General features: G+C 37.8%; 1 protein-coding gene across 2 annotated transcripts in view; it reads left to right on the top strand.

The window, feature by feature from the left end:
- Positions 1-4,824, top strand: part of LOC121974911 — a 29,296-nt gene extending 24,472 nt beyond the window's left edge. For both annotated transcript variants that reach the window (XM_042526191.1, XM_042526190.1), the window contains exons 3-5: positions 1,822-1,937; positions 4,036-4,328; positions 4,422-4,824. In XM_042526191.1, the coding sequence (XP_042382125.1) occupies positions 1,822-1,937; positions 4,036-4,328; positions 4,422-4,621 (609 nt within the window). In that variant the 3' untranslated portion in view covers positions 4,622-4,824. The remainder of the gene's footprint in view (positions 1-1,821; positions 1,938-4,035; positions 4,329-4,421) is intronic.
- Positions 4,825-15,806: the final 10,982 nt, after the last annotated feature.

Here is a 15,806-nt window from a genome sequence, read left to right as displayed (position 1 = left end):
TGAACCATGTGTGATTCGATTGAAAAAACTATTCATTGCAGGTAAACTTGCACTTTTATCTAATTGAGTTGACTAAATAAGGTTGACTAGAATCGATTTGAGTTGACCAAAAAGGTCTTCAGTTAGCTAGCAACTCACCTTTCCAAATAAGGTTTCCTTATGTCTGTTTTAGTCGACTAAATATGACTAATTGAAATCAAATAGATATATATATAAGGGTGTAAAGGGACGTCAAAATATAACACATCGGTACTCAATTTTTCTCATTCTTGTAGTCCCTAAGTGCTCTCAACAAACCCTAGAGCTTAAGTTAATATATATTTTTGCTTTTGTACGTTTTCTCTTTCTTTGTATTGTCTTTGTCTCATGCTTATTTTGTTTTCCTAGTTGTTAGAGAGCAACTTCAGTATGAGGTTTCTCTACTCTTAAAGGAGATTTTATAGTGGGATTTTTGAAGAGTGACTTAATTAACGAGTTAGTAGTTCATAAGGTAAACTAGGTTGTCCGAACCACATTTAAACTTTTGGCTAGCATTAATATTTGTTTTTTATTTTCGTTGCATTAATTTTTATGTTAGCCTTGATTTTTAACAGGAGTCAAAATTATTTATTTGGAACATTATGGCTATCCACCTCCCCAACTGTGCAATCTTACACTTTCTTCAAAGGTGACACTTGGGTGGCCAATCTCCTACTCTACACCTAAGCATTTTTTAAGTTGGAACTTCTAGACTAGGCCAATTTGATATGGTCAAATAACAATTAACTAGTGATGATGGTTGGACCCATTTACAAGCCTAGATGTAAATTTTTCACTGAAAGAGGTAAACAATAGGACACCTTCCACCCTAGCATAGACAAAGTAGGACCAATTCAACTATGGCGGGGTAGTTTGGCCCACGTGTGGGTAGGTCAGCTGAAATATGCAATTTTGATGCATTATGTTGTTCAATCAAACCGGTTCTTAGACTAAAATTGATCCTATGCTAGTAAGGCGTAGATTAATCAGAGTCAAAACTTCATGTCTTAGATTTCTCCCTCGTTTATTGTAGCACCTGGTCCACTTTTCTATCCCTCATGATCTCCTACAAACCATTCGTGGTGGGCCATATGCCTTTTTCTGGTGGTTTGGCTATAACTATCAAACTGCTTATTCTAAATAATGACATCTAATCACCACATTGATGAGTTTTAATTGTAGCCAACTATATCCACATCAGTTACAATTGCCCTCCATTTATAGTTTCCGAAAATACCGTTGAGGTAGTTTAAAGTTGTAAGGGTTATACAAGCTGTTCTCCTAATATTGCTGAGGTAGCAAAAAGATGGATCTGAGAGTTGACCAGCAAATTTATGTACAGTGAATGGTTAACTTGATCCATCATGGCATATTCCAGGTCCCTTCTGAAGTGCATCCCTATTCTCCTCTTTTGTAGGAGGCGGAGAGAGTGATGGGCAGGCAAGGAGAGAAATTTCTAGAAGCTTCTTCATGTATATATTTAAAATAATTACGTATCTACAACTTGTGAATCTTATCATACCTAGCACTAGTGGGGCAGAACAATCCCAGGATATTAGTGTTTCCTCAAGTTTGTGTATTAGCGATATAAGATTTTGCTATAACTGAATCCATTCAATGTCTGATGGTTAAATTTGTGTTGACTAATCAAAGCACTCTTTCTTATTCCTGATAAAATTTAATGATGTATTTGGAGAATTATTGGTATACTTTCTATCATTTGTTTTTTTTATTTTCCGTTTCCTTTCGCAAGGTGTAAATATGATCCTTGGTGTAATTCTCATTAGCCAGTTGTTTTTCCAGGAAGAAATTGAAATCGAAGCGAAAGTGTTGCATGTTCGGGAGCCAATCACGGTTATTTCAGTGAAACTGAGGAAAAAGGCCACTGGAAAGTTAATAGCTGAGGGACGCCATACCAAGTATCTTCCTGCATCTAGCAAACTGTGACTTGTAAAGGAACTCTTTAACTCAGCTATATATCAAATATATTATGTATGCATTTTTTTTTTTTAGTTAGCAGCAGGTATCCAACCTACACTATGCATTGCTTCATAGAGTTGTTGAGAAATGATTGATCTCAGTCATTCATTACCTAGCTTCACTGCAGGATCATGTTCACTTCCCCTTATGCTAGATTCTTTAAAATGTCATCTGGGAACCATCCACGTCAATCTATTTGTTAGATATTGAGTTTTATTGTATTTAAAGGTTTCCATCTTAAATCATTATTGTTATAGTTGTTAAAATTTTTGGACATGGAATTAGCTTGAACTGAGCTAACAAATTAGGTCTTGAGAATTGAGTTGAAGTTAGACTGAGTTTGAGGTAGAATTGAATCTGTTTTCACGAATTTATGATTGAATTAAATTGCAGCGTGGAATAATTCGGTTTAGTCACATTGGATTGGGTTAGTGGAACTTTTTAGGAGTTAGGGTTGTATAGATTCCTCGCTATTTCTCTTTACACTCTTTCCTTACTGGATCACTTCTTTCCGTTTGTATTATCATGTCTCCCTTTAACAACTCCTTAGGACGGGTCTTTCGAGACGGAGGTTTGAATTTTGATTATGTCGAGCTAAATGTCTTCTTTATGCATCAATCACTATTCTAAGGGTTAGTAGTCATCTGTAATTCATCTTCTCCGTATTAATCTTGGGACGCTTTGGCGGAGGCGCTGGGACGAGCACAGTCATCTTTTTATCAACTTGTCCTCACGAGACGGTTTAGTGGCTAGTACATGAGGTGCTGCCAATTTAAGATTTGTCGAAGTAAATACTTTTTTCATGCGTTAATCAATATTCCAAGGGTTAGTAGTCATCTGTGATTTATCTCCTCCGTGTTAGTCAATATTCCAAGTGCTCGTACCTCATCTAATAAATCTTATCCTTACTAGGTGAAGTCGATTATATATTAATTTTAATTATTTTTTTTTTTAAAAAATTGGCTAATAATTTCCTTATTGGTATTGCGAAGTGGTTATCAATTTTAGGCAAATAATTACTTGTTATTTGAGTTAAATTGACTCATGTGTTCCAATTTATATTGGCGTATTTGGTTTAGGATAATAAATTAATGGTTGTTGTTAATATGTACGAAGAGTTGGATTCTTTAATTTGGGTTGTATTATGGTAATTGGATCAGAATCGAACCATCAACCTTTACTTCCAATTAATTTTAGATTTTGTGTTATTATCATATTTAGTTTATCTAAAATTTTTATTATCATATTTAATTTGGGTTGTGTCTCTGTGTGCATTGACTTGTGAAGTTTTGGATCACTACTTATATATAGTATTTGAGGTGAGAAAATTCATTTAATTTTCTCATTTTATATATTACTTGTTGATTTTTAGGATTTTGGAATCATACGAAAGCATAGGTGTTATAATTGTATGACATCTTAGTTATAGTAACTATGAAATTACAGTTATTACAATATGAATATTAAATCTTAAATGTTAAGAAATCATAACTTTTGATTCAAATTGAATTATGAGACATATAATATATTAAATTAAAACTTATTTAGATATTTATAATTTGTCATGGGTGGAACAATAGGTTTAAAACTAAAAATATTATTCAAATCTTTTTTAGAATTTCTAATAAATTTAGTCTTAATATTTTATCAGTTTTTAGTTGTTACAACGTGCTAATTTAAACGGAATAATAATAAGAATAAATTACTATTTTATAGTAAACTTTTTAATAATAAATCAACATAAAACCTCCTTTGAAATTTAGGATTTAAGATATATGATTCAAAAATTTAGGATTTAGGATGTCCTTTTATGTTTTACCCATGAATAAAAGGATCTCTTTGAATTTTAGTGTGAATGATATTTGTCGGTCATCTCCGAATCAATTGAATCATGCTATCAGATAGTCGACACCTGAATAATAATAATAATAATAATAATAATAATAATAATAATAATAATAATAATAATAATAATAATAATAATAATAATGGAGTAGTTGGCTGGAGATTAATTATCTCAATTAATTGCTCCATCAGTGGCAGTGGCGGTGCCGCATCACTTCAAGCCCTGCGATGTACCATAAATGATGATCCCAACTTCTCCACTCATCCCCCTAAGACGGCGCTAGGTGTGGTTGCAGCTCTAATGGCGGTTCAGGGAAGGGGCAGTGCAGCTGCAGCAGTCGCTCAGGGGCTGGCCCTGCTTTGCCTCCTGCTCCATAGCGATTTCGCCGGCGCAACCACCTACAACGTCGGCGACAGCCGCGGCTGGACCTTTAACACCGCCAGCTGGCCCAACGGCAAGAGCTTCAGGGTGGGAGACGTGCTCGGTGAGTGATGATGATTATATTTATCCTACGCGTTTTCATTGATTGGACGTTTAATTTGACGGTTGTCGAGTGGCGTCCGGCCGGTTCGGGCAGTGTTCAAGTACAGTCCGTCGGTGCACAACGTGGTGACGGTGAGCGCGTCGGGATACAACAGCTGCTCCACTCCGAGAGGGGCGAGGACGTTAAGATCCGGCAACGACCGCATCACGCTGGGCCGCGGCACCAGCTACTTCATCTGCGGTGTCTCCGGCCACTGCCAGTCCGGAATGAAGATCGCCGTCACGGCCGCGTAGCCAGAAGTCTAGCTTGCTAGATCCGTACACCTTCTACTGCGGATGTTAAATAAAGTTGTCGGTGGTGCTTAGCTGCTATGTACGGGCAGTCACAACTGCCTTGATCTGTATAATGTTAATATGGTTAATGGTGTGATAACTGTCCTCAAAATCTACTTTTATATACATCTAAAGAGTTTAAAGTTATAAGTGTTTATATCAAATTAGTGGCGTGCAATCGATTTAAAACTGAACGAATGAATTAAATCAAAATTGAATAAACTAAATTGATAAAATATTAATTAATTTGATTAAAAATTGAATTAATCAAATCACATTGATTTTAAGGTTTAGGTTGAAATCGGACTAAATTATATATCTATCTTTTAAAAATTAAATTTGATCGATTCGGTTGGTTTATTTGATTTAATTAAACTTTTGTTCACCCTTATATCAAATTTTTATTTTATTTTATTTTCTTAAAAAATCATTAGCTTTTGATGATGAATTTGAGGTCTAATTTGGATATGATTGAATTATATATACCGTTGGGTAAGTGGAGTGATTATGGTTAGGTGGATTATAATCAGACTTGATTTTAGATTGATTTTGATGACACAACTAACCCGTTATAAGGAGTGGATCAATTCCGTTATATTTTGCTTGGGCTTAGAGAAATTAGAATTTTTTTGATTTTTTTTTTCTTTTTCTCCATACGTGGCTCATTGATTTTGCCATATCTCATTCTCTTCACAACGATGGTCATGTTGATGACTGTTGACAACGATGGCCATGCTGATGAATGTTTTCCTTAGTTTATCTTATTTATAATTTTAGGGAAAAAAATAGTTTATCTACTAATCTTTTTTTAAAAAAATTGCCATGCGTGTTATAAAATTAATTTAAGAGTCTATTATTTATTGAGTCAAATATTATAAATATATTTTTTTTTCTAAATCCTTAACAAATAACGTATGATCTACTTATCCTCTTTTAAAGTCATAGAGGTTAAATAGGTGAATAGTTTTTCATATCAAGTATGATGTGTTTGTTTTAACCCCTCTCTCTCTCTCTCTCTCTATATATATATACAGGACAGTCTATACATTCAAATTCAGGTGGTTGTATACTCATTCAAGATAGTCTAATTGGGGTGAGGCAATAAGGATTTGTTTTATATGTTGAGGGTTATTATTATGTATCTTCTATATCTTCTTCATTTTGTTTATCTTCTATGCTTCTTTCTTCATAATTAGTTGTATTTTCTTCTTTAATTTCTTTATTAATAGCGGGAGACTTTATAAAATTGTCATTATTTTCATCAATTACTATATTAGGGCTTCTTCTATCTTTAATAATTTTTTATTAGGCTCTATTAGATGAAAAATATCCTATAACAATGCCTTCATTAGCTTTAGGTGAGAACTTTCCTAAATAATTCTTAGTGTTCCTAAATAGTTTCTTAATATTGAGTCTTCTACCAAAGTAGGGTGGTTTTATTAAGTATTTTATGTAAATATATTCTATTTTGTAGTTGCTTGGGGTTACAAAATGATTAGATAAAAAGAATTTGTTAAGCATCGTCCTAGTTACTTTTTGTAAAATTTTATTCCTTGCTATAACACCATTTTATTGTGGTATCCTAGATCAAGAGAATTCATGTGCATGACCATTTTTACTATAAAATTTGTTAAGATTCAAATTCCTCACAAGGATTAGTGATTATGAGTTTCTTTTTATTTTCTACTCTTTTACAAAATTTTATAGATATTTCACAAGTGTCATCTTTAGTACATAACAAATTAATCCAAGTATAAGTCATCATTATGACAAGACAATACTTGCTATTGTTAAAGGACAAAGCCTAGTGACTAAAGTTCAATAGTGCTATTTTCTTAATTTTTCAAATATTTAAGAATTGAGTCTCAGTTTTGGCAAATTAACGAATGAATTTTTTTTTTAATGGGTAGTTGACTTAAGAACGTTAGACTGATGTGTTGTCTGTCGCTATGAGCACTTTCCGATTTACTCTGACGGTCATTCAAAGATTAGTCGACGTACGTTGGATATCTGATGACAATTAAAAAGTGTAATAATTTTAAGGGTCTTGTGGTACTTACTATATTTTTAGTTTTATGAGTACTTTTAGTTTGTTTACCCTTTTAACAGCATCACTCAGTTTTTTTTTTAAAAATTTATTATAGTAAATTTGGATAATCCTCTAATTAATTTATGTTTACTAATTTAGTGACTAGTTTCATGTCAGCATGAGTTAATCTCCTATGCTATAACCAATTTTCTTATTCTTTGGATATAAGACCGTGCTTGTAATACAAGGTAAATCAATCATGTATACATTATCACACATATTTTTTTTCCTTCTAGTAACATTGTATCTAAAAAAGAATGTTTAATTAAACTTTTTTTGCAAAAAAATCAATTTTGTAGTCTATATCACATAAGTTGGTGCTTGGTGCACTATATAGAATCCATGTTGTGATATATAATAAGTTTAAAGTTAGATTAGTTTGTAATCTAACAATATTAAGTAAGAAGGTGCATGTTGCTTGACATGATGCAAGTCTTATTGGAAATTAGGCAACGACAAAACCTAATTTAGCTTGTTAAATTATCAACTCGATTAATTTGTATAAGCTATTCATCCTCCCTTACATCATAAGTCAATTTACATTAATACCTCCCTTATGTGCTAGTCACTATTCCAAAGGTTAGTAGTCATCCGTGATTTACCTCCTTCGTGTTCGCCTTGGGATGAGTTGGCGGGGGCGCTGGGGGCGAACGTATTCACCTTTTGCCATAATAAGTCAATTTACATTACTCCTAAGTCTTTGAGCTTGAGGCTGATGAACTTTTCTCGATCTTCTGTCATGTGTCATGAACATTCATTGTCTAGCATCTTTTTGTTCGTTTCTCACTAAACTTGCATTTAGAAAATGTATGACTGATTTTGGTACCCAATAATTATTGGGTCTGACTTTGTTAACAAGAAATTGCTTGGGAATCCAAACTTTAACAATTCTAGGTATTGCATTAGACTTCCTATTAACAAGTGATATATATAATTTTTGTTGTGCACTTGACTGATATTCAAGTTCAACTTTGTAATAAAGAGCACTTTGAGACCCAAATATGATATCTAAATACTTAGAGGCTAATGTAAACTATTCTAGGGTTTTATTAAAGTCTTCAACTTGTAGTCTCAAGGAAGAATTCTCTTCTTCAAGTCACCTCCTCAAGAAGTGGCCTAACTTTGTTCTTGGGTTTAGTTAGTGCATTAGTGAATCATGTTATAGTTTGATATATTTTTCAATTTGTGAGTCACATACCTCATCTAGACTTTTGTAAGTAGCTGAGAATAACATCGTCTTCAAATGGATCTTCTAAATCTGACTTGGATTCATACTTTCTGGCTTCATCTTGGGCCATAAACGCCATGGAGCTAGTGGGCTAATTTGGTTCATCTTCTTCTAATTCCTCTTAAGATGCTCATCCAAGTGGCTTTTAGTATTAGAAATATTTTAAGACGGTAGAACATGACATAAGCTTTATCCCATAATCAAGATTTCTATCGTAAAGCGGATCTTATCAAGTATATGAACGAATTTAGAGAATAAGAATTATTTGCGTTGAGCGCCGACATAATTGAAGACTTGATCTTAACCTCTTTCGCTCTATGAGGGGAGATGCATTCTCGTGTGTACTTTTTAGGGTTGCTGTAAGCCGTTGTGTGTAAAAGTATGTAAGAAGTATCCAAATTAGCTAAACCTAAGTGTCTATTTATAATAACAACAAACCCTAATTCTTAATAGGTAGAGCAAGAGGTGGGACCGGCCCAATAAGAAATACAATCACTAGTTTGTCCATCAAGACTTTAGTGATTGGGCTAATTAAATAAATTATTAAGGAATACCCAACTAATTATAATTTGAAGGCCAACATCATGGATTGGACCTCGTCGAATCCAACATTCTCCCACTTGGCCAAAGAACATAATTAGCTTCAAAATGAGTTTAATATACTGACAACATTATATCTTTAATAATCCACATCATCTAAATGCTTGATCGGATATAGGCCGAGATCTAAAATCATATGTAATAGATTCGTTCCTAACTCACAATCTTACACTGTCGATGTTATGGTTCAATAAACATAAGTGGTCCTTCAGTGATTTATTCATAATGCTTAACGTTAATGTGCAAATAAAAGTAATAAATCACATGATCATAAATAGGATCCAAAACATTACAAATTTGATCACAAATCAATATCCAAATCAAATAAATGCCCTCTCTAAATTAAAGCTTGCAAAAAGTCTCAAGTTATGCACATGCTAGCAAAACATCTTGGGAGGCAAGGCTTTTGTCAATGGGTCTGCCACCATAGCACTAGTACTAATGTGCTCAATGGATATTAACTCGTTTTGGATCATTTCCTTCACAACAAGGTACTTAATGTCAATATACTTGGAAGCACTACTTGACTTGCTGTTCTTAGAAAAGAATACGACAGCTTGGTTGTCACAAAATATTTTCAGTGGGTTGGACATGGAATTCAACACTTGAAGCCCCATGATAAAGTTTTTAATCCATATAGCATGGCACGATGTTTCATAACAGGCTACAAATTCTGCTTCCATGGTAGAAGAAACTGTAATAGTCTGCTTTGTACTTTTCCATGAAACAGGTGTTCTAGATAACATAAAAACATATCCAGATGTAGTTGTCTAGTATCAAGGCATCCTGCGTAGTCAGAATCAGAATATCTAATGTCCTCCAGAAATTCTTGTAAAATACCGGAAAGTGGCGAATAATGATAAGAGAATTTTATGAAATTTTTCTGGAATTTTTCGGAGTTCGTATGGCTCAGGTTACGGGGATAAAAACGGGGTCCGGGAAAGCCTGTTTAGGCTACCCCATTTAAGCGAGGAAAAGTTATTTTTCTTTTTCTTTTTTATTTTCTTTTTCTTTTATTATTATTTCTTTTCTCCGTTTCTTCCTCCCCGCGCGCCGACGCCATCTGCCCTAACCACTACCACCCGCGGCGGTTTCTTCCACCCGACGCATACAAGCCTCCTCCTGCGCCCTAACCGCTCGAGACGGATCTTCTTTCTCCTCTTCCATTCTTCTTCTTCCCTTGATCGCGCCACAACTCCTTCGCTCGAAACCAGGTCACCACAGCCGACGTCGTATTTTCTCTAGCCATCCTTGACAGCCTCCTCTCCCCGACGCACCCCTTCTGGCCGACATCACCGCCCCTCCACAGCCCTAACGCCGACCACCGCTTTGTTTCTCTGAGCCTCTTCTCCTCTTCATCGCACGGTGCCACCCCGACTTTGCTGAGTCCAGCCGTCACTAGAATGGGGGAGATCCTCACTGTGCCGATTGTTGGACACCAGGTTCTGCCGAGCCACCTACAAGCCATAGTTTTCTTCATTCGTGCCCTAGCTTTGATCAGCATTACCTGCTGCTTCACCCGCCAAATGGAGCCGATCTAGGTCCATTGTTGGTCCTTGCACTGCTGACACAGATCTATGGTAAGGTTATCGAATTAAACTTGAATTGGTTTATAGGATTGATTAAAGCTTGATTTATCTAAGTATGGGTCTAGGTACAGCGCTAGGTTGGGAAATTGGAGTTGGATGACAGCAGCTCCATTTGGTATCGTCTACCCTTTCCAGCAGAAATTCATTAAGCCATGTGTAGAGATTGAGGTGAGTTTTATTCAGTTTTCGAATTGATGCAGAGATGACATTTCAGTAGTTAAATTGTTCTAATTTGATGAGGAGAAGGGGATTTGTAAGGAGTTAGCATATGATTGTTGATAGAATGAAACCAGACCTTATTGTATTGTGTTGGTAGGTGATTCATGATGGTTATATGATTTAATGATTGTTATTCGGATCATAGAAATGATTATCAAATGTGGGGGTTTGATTGAGGAGTTAGATGATCTAATTAAGGTTTATAATTGGATCTGGGTTTATGTTAGCTTCTCGAGAATTTGATTTATCAAATTTATTTATATGTAATTAGCTAAATCTGTATATCATGTATTACAGGACTCTGATTCGAGACGAGCACCTTGACGGTGGATTTGATTGGATTGGACCTGCTATTTGAGGCAGGTACCTCTTGACTTATCTTTTATGATATTGTCAATTGGATATGGATAGTATTTTATAGCTACAAGCAATGATCATGTTTGCCTTTGGTATGTCATTGTTTGTTACCCGTAGCATGTTCTGTTGGGTGTTTGTTATGTATCCATGTTTACGTTTTGTGATTATTGCCATGAGTACCTTAGTTCCTAGAGTAAGTGACATACCCTGCTTTACTGAGTTTAGGACTAGATTCTGGATTTTTATTATCTGACATGTGTATCTATATTTTTATATCATACCTGATCTGTGTACCTAGACCTTTTTCTTTGATCCATGTACATTGTTGGTACATATTTTATGGAGGTGGATATGTTCAGGACCTAGGTTGTTATACCATAGAGGACCTGTATACCCTAGATCTATGGATTTGACTTGTACTAGGGTACACATTTTTATATATATATATATGTGGATTTAGTTCAGGATATTGTCATGCTTAGTTTTATGCACCATTCGCATGATTGCATGCTGCGTGATAGACTGCTCCATTATTGTAGAGCATATCGCCAGTTTCATCATTGTTCGGTGCTCCGTTGGTCCGCTCATGGATAGCGTGACGCAGCGTGGTAGCACGTCAGTTTTGCTCTGTTCGGTGCTCCGTTGGTCCGCTCATGGGTAGTGTGATGCAGCGTGGTAGCACGTCAGGGATCCCTCCCCGTCATGGTGTACTGGGAGATGAGAGCAGCGCGCTCCCCCATTTATGATTTGGGGTAGGAGTATGTGTGTACTCCGACAGCATCCCGTCCATTCGGTCACTTATCAGGAGCAGTGACGTCAGAGTGCACGGTTGTCACAACCCTACCCACTCAGTCTCACCATTGTGTGTGAGATGACTGACTGGCGTCAGGGGTGACTATGTCATTGGCATCATATGCATTTATTGCATTTATTTTCTTGTGTTTGCTGCACTTATATGCTGCATTTTGGTGGATGCATTTGTTTGACATGCATACAGGAGGCACATTGTGTATCTGGTTTTGATGACCCTTTTGTTCTAGATAGGAGTTCCTGGTGAGTACAGCTTCCTCAGTTACCTTTCAGTTTTGCATAGTTCCTATATATGATTAGGAAGCTGTATTCCATGTTTATTGCTGTTTGATATATCTTACTAGGCATGTCTATTGGTATTCGCTGAGTTGTTGAACTCACCCCCGTGGACACTATCTTTTCAGGTACCAGGTGGTTATTGAGTCGCTTGGAGTATCCTGTCTGCCGGTTCCCATGTCACATCAGCAAACTATAGTTTTCTGTTATGTTTTATTTGTTTTATATATCAGTGTGTTTAGCTCTGTACTCCAGTTTTGTTTCTGGAGTGTTGATGTTGTTATGTGGTATTTTGTATTGGTCGTTGGTTGTGTAAGCCAAGCCGACTAGCAGTTTTGTGTTTGGTTTGTATTTGGTTTCGGTCATTTTTCGTTGTGTTTTGGTTTTGGTTTTGGTACAGCCGAGTGGGCTGCTTTACATATAACTGCGTGATTGTGTTTTTATTGTATCAGCCGAGTAGGCTGTATCATATAACTGCGTGGTTGTGTGTATGTTCCAGCCGCCTGTGGCTGATGTATATTGTGCATGTAGAAATGATTCAGATTGTCAGCCGTACAGGGGAGGTGCTGCCGAAATTTCTTCGGACAAGGACTCACCCGGGGCGTGACAATTTAGTGGTATCAGAGCCTTGAGGAGTAGGGACAGACATAGTAGGGTACTCATGTTACCATGGTTGCTCAGTCGTCGATCAGGACGAGGATCCGAGAGCCCTAGGCTGCTGATAAGTATTTGTAGTTTATTTGTAGCCAGATAGCTTCCGAGCAGCAGACCGAGTTCACACGAGACGAGGAGGGTGTTATACACTTCCGAGGTAGATTATGCGTACTTCAGTCTCATCCGGTCTTATAGGAGTTACTTCTGGAGGCTCATCGCTCATGATTTGCTGTCCACCCAGGTGGTACCCGTGTGTACCAAGATTTGAGATGTTTCTATTGGTGGAACGACATGAAGGAAGACATCGCGGATTTTGTAGCTAGATGTCTTGTCTGTCAGCAAGTGAAGGCCGAATACCAGAGACCTGCCGGCTTACTTCAGCAGATTCCTATTCCTGAGTGGAAATGAGAACACATTACTATGGACTTTATGGTGGGTTTGCCGAGGACACGACAAGGCCATGATGCGATTTAGGTAATCATTAATCGATTAACCAAATCCGCGCACTCGTTAGCGATTCGGAAGACTGATTTCCTGGATCGATTGGTAGATCTGTTTTGTCGGGAGATCGTCAGATCAGGTGGTGTCTCGTTGACTATTATTTCGGATAGAGACCCCCGGTTCATGTCTCATTTTTTTTTTGACAGAGTCTGCAGTAGGCCTTGGGCACGCAGCTCTGTTTCAGTACAATTTTCCATCCGCAGACCGATGGACAGTAGAGTGGACCATTCAGACTCTAGAGGACTTGTTGAGGTCTTGTGTATTGGATTTTAGGGGCAGTTGGGAGGACCATTTGCCATTGGTAGAGTTCGTCTACAACAACGGTTTGCATTCGGCTATCCAAATGCCACCGTTGAAGCGTTGTATGGTAGGCCTTGTCGGACACCCACCCTCTGGGATGAGGTTGGGGAGGCCCAATTGTTGGGATCTCATAGAGCTCAGTATGAGGCAGAGTTGGTCCGTACTATCAGATGGAGGATGTCAGAGGCGTAGGACCGCCAGAAGGGTTATGCAGACCGGAATCGGAGACTCTTAGAGTCCTCCATTTGCGACCATGTATTTCTGCGAGTTTCAACCACGAAAGGAGTGAAGGGATTTGGCCTCAGAGGTAAGCTAGCCCGCGATACATTGGACCTTTCCAGATCTCGGAAAGGATTGGAGCGGTAGTTTATCGGTTGGCACCACCACTGTCCCTGACAGGAGTTCACGACGTATCCCACGTATCTATGCTGAGGAGATACGTACTTGACCTGACACATGTGCTGACAGATATCTCAGTTCCCGTACAGCCTGACGTGACCTACGAGGAGGTTCCGATACAGATTTTAGACCAGAAAGAGCGTCAGTTGCGGAACAAGACTATCTGATTGGTTAAAGTCGGATGGCAGCGTCATTTGGACGAGGAGGCTACATGGGAGCTCGAGGATACTATTTGAGCTCGATGCCCCCATCTTTTCACTTGAGGTATGTGATTTAAAGTACCGTTCAGCATTTATACAGTTTAGCTTTTGCTTGTACTTGCTGATGGTAGATAATGAAATTTGGGGACCAAATTTTTATTAGTGGGGGAGAATGTAAAATACCGGAAAGTGGCGAATAATGATAAGGGAATTTTCTGGAATTTTTAGAAATTTTTCTGAAATTTTTCGGAGCTCGTATGGCCCAGGTTACGGGGATAAAAACAGGGCCCGGGAAAGCTTGTTTAGGCTACCCCATTTAAGCGAGGAAAAGTTATTTTTCTTTTCCTTTTTATTTTCTTTTTCTTTTATTCTTATTTATTTTCTCCGTTTCTTCCTCCCCGCGCGCCGACGCCATCTGCCCTAACCACTGCTGCCCACGGCAGTTTCTTCCACCCGACGCATACAAGCCTCCTCCTGCGCCCTAACCGCCCGAGACGGATCTTCTTTCTCCTCTTCCATTCTTCTTCTTCCCTTGATCGCGCCACAACTCCTCCACCCAAAACCAGGTCACCACAGCTGACGCCGTATTTGCTCTAGCCATCCCCGACAGCCTCCTCTCCCCGACGCACCCCTTCTGGCTGACATCACCGCCCCTCCACAACCCTAATGCCGGCCACCGCTTTGTTTCTCTGAGCCTCTTCTCCTCTTCATCGCACGGTGCCACCCCGACTTTACTGAGTCCAACTGTCACTGGAATGGGGGAGGTCCTCACTGTGCCGATTGTTGGACACCAGGTTCTGCCGAGCCACCTACAAGCCATAGTTTTCTTCATTCGTGCCCTAGCTTTGATCAGCATTACCTGCTGCTTCACCCTCCAGATGGAGCCGATCTTGGTCCACTGTTGGTCCTTGCACTGCTGACACAGATCTATGGTAAGGTTATCGAATTAAACTTGAATTGGTTTATAGGATTGACTAAAGCTTGATTTATCGAAGTATGGGTCTAGGTACAGTGCTAGGTTGGGAAGTTGGAGTTGGATGACAGTAGCTCCATTTGGTATCGGCTACCCTTTCCAGCAGAAATTCATTAAGGGCTATGTGTAGAGATTGAGGTGAGTTTTATTCAATTTTCGGGTTGATGCAGAGATGACATTTCAGTTGTTAAATTGTTCTAATTTGATGAGGAGAAGGGGATGTGTAAGGAGTTAGCATATGATTGTTGATAGAATGAAACCAGACCTTATTGTATTGTGTTGGTAGGTGATTCATGATGGTTATATGATTTAATGATTGTTATTCGGATCATAGAAATGATTATCAAATGTGGGGGTTTGATTGAGGAGTTAGATGATCTAATTAAGGTTTATAATTGGATCTGGGTTTATGTTAGCTTCTCGAGGATTTGATTTATCAAATTTATTTATATGTAATTAGCTAAATCTGTATATCATGTATTACAGGACTCTGATTCGAGACGAGCACCTTGACGGTGGATTTGATTGGATTGGACCTGCTATTTGAGGCGGGTACCTCTTGACTTATCTTTTATGATATTGTCAATTGGATATGCATAGTATTTTATAGCTACAAGCAATGATCATGTTTGCCTTTGGTATGCCATTGTTTGTTACCCGTAGCATGTTCTGTTGGGTGCTTGTTATATATTCATGTTTACGTTTTGTGATTATTGCCATGAGTACCTTAGTTTTTAGAGTAAGTGACATACCATGCTTTATTGAGTTTAGGACTAGATTCTGGATTTTTATTATCTGACATGTGTATCTATATTTTTATATCATACCTGATCTGTGTACCTAGACCTTTTGCTTTGATCCATGTACATTGTTGGTACATATTTTATGGAGGTGGATATGTTCAGGACCTAGGTTGTTATACCATAGAGGACTTGTATACCCTAGATCTGT

Source organism: Zingiber officinale, chromosome 4B (assembly GCF_018446385.1).
Source record: "Zingiber officinale cultivar Zhangliang chromosome 4B, Zo_v1.1, whole genome shotgun sequence".
In the NCBI taxonomy this organism is placed as follows: domain Eukaryota; kingdom Viridiplantae; phylum Streptophyta; class Magnoliopsida; order Zingiberales; family Zingiberaceae; genus Zingiber; species Zingiber officinale.
This window is presented reverse-complemented; position numbering and strand designations above follow the sequence as displayed.